This window comes from Nicotiana sylvestris, chromosome 4 (assembly GCF_000393655.2).
Source record: "Nicotiana sylvestris chromosome 4, ASM39365v2, whole genome shotgun sequence".
NCBI classification, from domain to species: domain Eukaryota; kingdom Viridiplantae; phylum Streptophyta; class Magnoliopsida; order Solanales; family Solanaceae; genus Nicotiana; species Nicotiana sylvestris.
In genome coordinates this window covers 166,058,158-166,066,883 of record NC_091060.1, presented here as the reverse complement: position 1 = coordinate 166,066,883, position 8,726 = coordinate 166,058,158, and the positions used below count along the sequence as shown (strand labels likewise).

Genomic DNA, 8,726 nt, shown 5'->3' with positions numbered 1-8,726 from the left:
ATAATTTCTAAGAAGAAAGTATAAGTTATACCAGTGCTAATTACCCCTCCCTCTATAAGGTATAAGTTATCCCGGGATAACTTATACCTGGTTTGCTAACCAAACAGAGTATTAAGGTGATATTAAATTTTTATACCACCCTTATACCTTCTTATACCTTATACCAAACGACCCCTTAAGGTATTATTTGTACATCATGCCTATTTACAATTTTAAATTTAAGAAAATGACCTTTTTAAGTCTCTTATGTATAAAAGACATATCTCTACCGTGTAAAAATAAATCTCTCATGTGTGAAAAAAGAGATAGAATCATAAAATTAAAAACAAGTTTGTAAAGAGCCAAAAAAATTAATGGACACGCTTAGGTCCATTAAAATAAAGTTTATGTTATGTATAGATCTTTTGTAGTTCAAACTTTGCACCTACTACAATCAAGAAATTATCATTGGAAAAAGCTCAACAAGAAAACTGACGACTACATTTAAAGTTGATGCTTTCTTTCTCAGAAAAGGAACGGCCTCCAATCTGGACTTTGGAGGGTACGTACTTCCCGCAGACAAGAAAATTAATGAGTTTAACTAATGTACATTCACGGTGTAATTTTTTAAAATACAATATCTGGTTATTCAAAAGATTTTTTTTTTTTAATACAATATCTGGTTATTCAAAAGCTAATTTCATGTAACCCATTATAAAAGGCGAAATTTGTAATCTTAAAAATAAAATATGTTATCTATTATAACAGAAAAATATAACATGATTGTCTAATTTATTTTTTTATATTTTTAGTGTATATAAGTTGAACTCAAAATTTAATTACGACCACACTAGAGTTGTGAAACGTACGAATAACTTATTTCAATTCTTCGTTGAAGATATCAGTATTAACCCGCAAAACGATACAGTTGAATTTGTAATGTGGTACAAATTGATTTGATCCCCATATAATAAATTAATTTAAATAAAGTGCAAAACTTAGTGATAAAATCAAGATAAGACAACATATAACTTGGTTCCGGAAGCAGACCTTCCAAAGGCAATAACGATAATATCAATGAATAAGAAATACTTTGTTATTGAGCTTAGAATAATGTATAGCATATGTTTGTCAGAAAATTCATCCCCTTACAATGGCTGTTGAAATCACTATTTATAGTTGCACTTACGGAATACCAACCTAGGATCAAACCCTTCTTAAATGACAATTATGGGGCCGTTGAAGAATGTGTAACAGCAGGCTATGAATGCCATAATTTTCTATAACGAATTGTGTATTTAATAGTGCAGAATATTTTTCATTGAATGTTATCGGGTGGCAAGCAATCATTTGTCTTTATTAGCAATATTTCCTTCGGGAGCTTCCCGGTGTCAACCGAAACTGCTAGCCCGGTCTTGGTTTTCACCTGTCTTAACCTTCGTCTGTCTTTGATTCCACGTATCGCTCTATTATGCGAATATTTAATATGAATCGATTTTACGCTATAAAATCAGCTTCGAGAAATTAGATCGGCTCAAAGTCGGAGAAATCAGCTCCATTAAAAAGAATAACACTAATACATTATTAACTTTATGTTGGAGATCACTAACATTGCTCCGGCTCACAAAGTTCAAATTTTACCAGCTCAATTTCACAAGCTTAGGTTCAACTTCACAGATAATTGAACCTCAAATAGCTCAAGCTATACTTCAGAGGCTGCATATGAGTTCAGCTCAATCTCTTCAACGATTGCCCAAAAAAAATTGCCCGAAAAGACATCTTAAGGATTCAATGTAAACTTAGTTAAGAACATATATAATACAGTAAGTGTTTTATTAACGGATAAAAGAGATATTTAATTAATGGATTGACTGATTACTTATTCTTTCCAATTGTTTTATGGGCAAGGGGTCAAATATACCCATGTACTATGAGAAAAGATTTAAATATACCTTTCGTTATACTTTGAGTTTAAATATATCCCTGCCGTAATACTATTAGTTCAAATATTACACCTCTTCTGTTAAGTTTGTCCAAGGTGGACATCCAATTCTACGTGACATTTATATTTGATGAGGTAGAAGCAACATGACATGTCACCTCAACACGAATGGTATATTTAAATCTTTTGTCATAGTACATTATATATTCGGCCCTTTGCGTTGTTTCATTGATCCCAACTTGAGATATAGAAACCATTAAATTGATAACTTTATTCTTTCCAAGTCCCCATTTTTTTACTTTTTTTTATTTTGGGTCTTCTTTAACTGTTGATTGCAGGACATAAACCCAAATGAATACTATAATCATAGTTAAGCCATACGAATATATGCATCGATCAGTAAACATATGACTACTTATTTTGCACTACTCTTTATTTTATTTTATTTTATGTAACGGCAGTATCCCACTTAGCTGCTTTACATATGTTGCAGTCTTATCTTTTGCTACTTACAATACTAGTGGAGAAAGTGAACCTGTAGATGCTATGCACTAATTATAATATTAAAATTCTCTTAGATATTCTCTCCATTCAAGGCCACTATCATAAATATTTTTGCATTTACAATATTAAAATTCTTAGAAATAGTCTGTCCAGTCATGTCCGACGAAATACAGATAGATTGATTAGATTCTCACGAGTCAATAATGAAGATCAACGATTCTCGACACAAATGAAAGTCTGTGATACTTAAGCAATGTAGAGTGACTTTTTCGTTAAGCACATAGATCAGCGGCTTTGGTGCATTAAAGAAAAAGTTAAGTGCATATCCATAAAATTAACCCCTAAAGAAGATCATTTTGCAAACTAGTGTCATAGCAACACAAACCAGAAAGGATATATCCTATTTTACTGCTAAATTGCTAATACAGCAATCAAACCGTAAAAATTGTACGGGCCCTATTTGGTCGCCCCCATTTAACCTATACCCATTTTTTAAATTTTTTTTAATTTATACCCACTTTTAAAATAACTTCAAGCCCTTTCACCTCCTCCTTCGTATTTTTCTTCTTCTTCTTCTTCTTTCTTCTGCTGATGTTGGTGCTGCGATGAAACTTCAGTTATTAAAATTTTGGATAGACATATCTGGTTCAATGATAAGACTTTCTTACACTACTATATTCCAGTCAAGAAATACGAATGGATCTGCAAGTGGTCATTGCTTGGCACCATGTCCTTTTTCACCCTTAACTTCAGGCTGAAGTGAAAGCAATTCACCACAAATTTAGCATCTTACTCATGACAAAGAAACACCAAGTTACTTGTATAGTTGTATGCAATAAGAAATAAAATGTCCATTGCTTATATAGTGCTGAAGTTTTTACAAATGAACTAAATAACTAGAGTTGAAATTCGCCAATTATAAAACAAAAACTTCAGCTCTAGAACTGAAGTTCGCCAGTTACAAAAACAAAAACTTCAGAGTTGAAGTTTGCCAGTTACAAAACAAAAATTTAAAACAAAAATGCTCGCCAGTTACAAAAACAAAAACTCTGAAGTTCGTCAGTTACAAAACAAAAACTTCAGCTCTAGAGCTGAAGTTCGCCAGTTACAAAAATAAAAACTTAAGCAATGCAAATAGAGAACAAAACTAAAGCTAATATGCTTAAGTTCAGCAATTACAAATAAAAACTTCAGCACACTTGGTTTAGCACACTTGCTACTTCAGGCCCGTCTACTAGAATGCTGAAGTTTTGCGTGATTGTCTTTGCTACTTCAGCTCCGTATGCTGAAGTTATGTGAAAGCGCTTGCAATTTTTTTTACAAAGCGGGCACAAATTAAAACGTGACATAAAAAAGCGGATATAGATGTCAATCCCCCGTCAAATCAGACCAAAATCTTTGAGTATAGGCCCTAGAGAGAAGTAAGAGCTTCTCCGTAAACGTCAACGCATCTTCTGTAGATCAAGTAATCAACTTGGCGCGTCGCCTAAATTTTCAGGTTCACACAATATGGTCTCCTCTGTTCTATTGCTTCCAAGGTTAAAAAAAGTGCAGTAATTATATTGTGATCTCAGATCAAATCACGTTATGAATACAAAAATTGAAACAGTTAATTCAATGCCATCTGAGTGAGAATATTCATCATTTGGCAGTCAATGCTATGTTATGAACAAAGGAAAAACAGTATACACATAATTGGTACTCCCTCCGGTCCAAAATAAGTGATTTTTTGGTTTTTTTCTTGTAGTCCAAAATAAGTAATTTTTCCAGATTTCAAGAATGAATTAATTATTTTTTTCCTACATTGTCCTTGGAGTAACTAGTGTTGGAATATGTGTTAGGAGTGTTTATGTGAGATAGTAAAGGTTAATATGGTTAATTCCATTGCTAATTAATGCAAAAAGGTGAATTTCTTAATCTGTGTGAAAACATCCAAAAAATCACTTATTTTGGACCGGAGGGAGTATGTTTCAAGTGATAAATCAAGACTCAAAGTTGCACTTTCAAATATTGCCAACAGTTGCGGTTGCAACCCCTTTTGACATTCCTTATTTGTTAAAGTTCCCGCATCATTTGATACACTAATTTTAGCTTTAAAAAGGCAATTTGAGATTTGACCAGCATCCATCACATGGAGCTAGCTAATCAGGCTTCTCTAAGACTCATCAAATATCACAAACAGCTGGTGTAGGATCGAAAGATTCTACCTATTCTTGATATGATACTCCCTCTGTTCCAGTTTATGTGAACCTATTTCCTTTTTGGTCCGTTCCAAAAAGAATGAACCCTTTCTAAATTTGATAACAATTTAGCTTAAAGTTGCAACTCTACCCTTAATGAGAAGCTTTTATAACCACACAAAAACTCTGGGCCCCATTTGGACTTGTTTAGGACCACAAATTCCAAAAGTCTTCATTTTTTTCTTAAACTCCGTGCCCAATCAAACAGGTTCACGTAAATTGGAACGGTGGAAGTAGTTAATATGCTTGCAGGGCCAAAAAACGTAAGAAACAAGAAGCATCCAATTTGTTAGAGAAGCTTTTTCCAACTAAATGAGAAATTCTAAAGATACTTTCAGGTCATGAATTATACATTAGTTCTCTTCGCGTCCTTTGGGTTCTTCTTTTTACTGCTATTTCTTATTGCTGTCTTGTTTCGGTTTTCTGTTTGCATTATTTAGTCTTAGTTTTGTATTTTCGCTTTGGTTGTCAGATTGATTTGCTTGTTGTTGCTCCTTCCCTTTTTCCTCTATGAACCGAGGGTCCTACGGAAATAGCCTCTCTAACTTTTAAAGGCAGTGGTAAAGTCTGCGTACACTTTACCCTCCCCAGACCCACTTATGAGACTATACTGGGTTTGTTGTTGTTATTGTTGTTGTTGAATTACACATTAGAGACGATGACGATAACTACGCCTCAGTCACAAACAAAGTAGGGTCGGCGATATAAATCCTCACTTCTTTCTTTAAGCTCAACTCATATCGTCAGAATTACGCATTAGAGAAAATTCAGAAATTGGTTTTGGTTGAAAGAGGTCCTGAGACAATTTTTCAAAATAAGCTTATTGGAAACACAAGTTCAAAAGAAACAACAACTACTAAAACCCATTTCTGTTTTAGGGGGAATATGACTCCTTTATATCCATTCTGCTCCACCAAGGCCTATTTCATTCCACTGCTTAATAATTCATCCATCAGGACCTTTTTTATAGGAATACTCTACCAATAGTTATTCTTCTCTTCTTCATCCTTTGGAGTTTCTTTTGTCTTAGTTTTAGTTTTTTGTTTTTGATTTCTTTGGCCAAGCTTTGATTTCAGGATAAAACTGAAATCTTTTGATGAAGTAGGATACAACTGAAACTTGGTAGTCCAAATAACAAGTTCAGAACCAATATATGCATATATATATTTTTAGAAAGCTTAGAGAATAACTAATTTGAACTGGGAAAAAGGTATATCAAGCACAAACTCTACGCTTTAAGAGCAAGAAGGACAGGTCAAGTAGTAGCAAATGCTCTCAATGATTAAATTCCATAAATCTTCTAACGCAGAGGATGAAATTTTAACTGCATCGTGACTTCAATTCGCACAGACAAAACTACCCTAGAACCAACATTAGTAACCAAAAAAAAAAGGCATAACTCAGCTGAAAATCCAGATTGTGCTAGTGTAAACAACAGTATAAGCAAACTTGCCAAATTAAGTACAAGTAGTAGCTAGCAGCTGAAATAGAAAAACTTAAAGAACTATCAAATGGCAGAAGCTTTCATTATCCAAGAAAATCATCATGAATAACAAAGTATTTAGTTTTCTTTGGGACATCACATCTCTTGTATTCAGAGAATTTCTATCTGCGATGAAATAACATGACATCTCTTGTATACCTCCAAATTCCCTTCTTATTTAGAGGGAAACATAGCACATTTCTTTTTTTTTAAAAACGAATCTTTATTTCGAACTAATCCTAAAACAACATGAATTCCCAGTTAATGGAACTACAAATCATACCTCCAAATCCAGCAATTTCAATCAGCAAGAAATCCAATTCTTATGTGTGCTAATGAGAGCTGACAAAAGCCCAGCTGATGACAACAACAGCGGCCCAGAAAACAGCCCTTTACCATCTCTAATATCAGCCAAAGCCATTAATCCATCAGCAAAATCCTGAATTACTGATAACCTCTTCATTAACTTCTTCATTCTCAATTTCCTTAATTTTTCCTCTTCTTCATTATACCCAATTCCCCTAATTATCGAAATCTCAATAGTCGAAACCAAACACGCCTCATCTTCGCTAATCTTCTTTAATTCCTTAACCTTCAAACTCACACTTCCAATATACCCAATAAACTCACACCAAGCACTAATCTTCTGTAAATTACTCAAATTCTTCTTATCAATTAACCCCGCTTTACCTAACCAAACAAATTGCTCGACAAAATAGTACAATCCTTCGCCTCCGTAAGCTAAAATCGAGAGAATTAATTCTTCTTTTGAACTGATATTAGCTGAACGGAGTGCGTTCAAGTCTTGTACGAATTTTCCTAAGCGAAACGCTTTACGGCTAACGCCGACGCTTGATTCGAAGGATTTTAAACGTCGAGATAACGGAAGGGATTCGGGGATAACGGAGGAGGCGATGATGATTTTGGAAGCGTAACGGGAGATTTTGAGTAATTTGTCAACGCCGTCACGTTTGGAGAGGTAAGCTTCTAGATGGATCAGGAAATCTCTGTTTTTGGGTTCCATGGAGTTCGGAATCGGAGAGGGCGAGGATTTTTTGGGATCGGTGCTATTGGGAAGTTTGCCGGGAAAGTGGTGAACGGGTCATACCCAGTGGCCCGTGACTATATCCATGCCCATTGTTACGTCAGTGCTGACTGCTGACTAATTTTTGTAGCTTTGAGTTGCGTGCCAATTACAATACCTGATGAGTTGTTAAATTAAAGAAAAGTCTATTTTATTACTATGTTTATTTTACTTGTCCATTCCACAATAGACTTTGTATACTATAAAGTACGTATTTTATTACGTATAATTATAATACTCATAATAATGATAGTTTTTTAGTAATTATGAAAAATAAACAGTTAATAATAAAGATAAAATAAAAAAATACTTATTTTCTATTGATTTATTAAAATAGACAAATAAAAAAAATATTTTTTTAGTATAGTAAATAAATACAAGTGAATAAAGGGGGTTCGTTCAAACTTCAAACTAGAATAGATGGTACGTGCATTGGTAAGTGTGAATAATGGATGTGTGAATTTAGATCTTAGACATTAAGTGTTTTTGTTTTAAAGTCTCAATCTTAATAATTTAGATCTTAATAATGGGTCTAAATAAGTCTGTATGATTAAGATCTATAACAGAGACTTAATTTTATTAAGATGTTATCACATATTTATTATTAACTGCCGCCGACACCTACCATTATCAACTACCACCATGCCACCGCCACCACCACCACCATTACGCCACCATCATCCGCAATCATAGCCGTCACTATTATCGACTATCACCACCCATTATCCCCACTACTCTGACCACCATCATTCTCATCCACCTCAACTGCCACAACAGACCACCCCATCACCATCAACAACCACAGACGGCACTATCCATCATTATAACCTACCATTACCCATCCTCACCACCTTCTTCAGTCACAACTACTACCACCATCCGCCATTATTAACTATCACCACACGCCACCATCATCATCAATCATAATCGCCACCACTACCAATCACTATTAGCTACTACATGAACCACCATCATCAACCAAAACTACCACCAACTACCGCATCTAGTCGGCATTCACCCGTTAACCACACCCCACTATTTTCTCTTCAATTACTCGTGATTTCCTCTTCTAAAACCAGCGAAAATCTATAACCCCTCCACCATTGACAGCCATTAAAAAGTTTTGAAGTTTTGAATTCGAATTTGAGTTTTCAAAGGACATTTGTTTGTTTGGATTGGATGTTGTTGCAAAGAATTGAGAATTCTCTCGACGTCTCTCTCTATCTCTCAATCCCAAATTTCAGTAATATAAAGCAAAGGAAAAGAGAGCAGCAATTCCACAATTGACAGCCATTAAAAAGCTTTGAAGCTTTGAATTTGGATTTTCAAAAATCATTATTTGTTTGGATTGGGTGTTGTTGAAAATAATTGAGAATATGGTTTAGAGTTTATATCTCAATTTTGAGGGGTTTTGGTGAAGATTATACTTGGTTTTGGCTGAATTTCATATTGAAACTCGAAGAAGAAGGAAAAGAAGACATGACATACATTATA

The 8,726-nt window shown here is 34.3% G+C and overlaps 1 protein-coding gene across 1 annotated transcript; it reads right to left on the bottom strand.

Moving 5' to 3' along the window:
* Positions 1 to 6,170: 6,170 nt before the first annotated feature.
* Positions 6,171 to 7,335, bottom strand: LOC104230982 (peroxisomal membrane protein 11A). The gene has a single exon (XM_009783897.2). It carries the CDS (start codon positions 7,170 to 7,172, stop codon positions 6,453 to 6,455), a length of 720 nt encoding a protein of 239 aa, XP_009782199.1. The 5' UTR covers positions 7,173 to 7,335; the 3' UTR covers positions 6,171 to 6,452.
* Between the last annotated feature and the right edge of the window lie 1,391 nt (positions 7,336 to 8,726).

Coding starts and splice junctions, on each gene's coding strand:
- LOC104230982 (XM_009783897.2), bottom strand. CDS start 7,172: ATGGAACCCAAAAACAGAGATTTCCTGATCCATCTAGAAGCTTACCTC.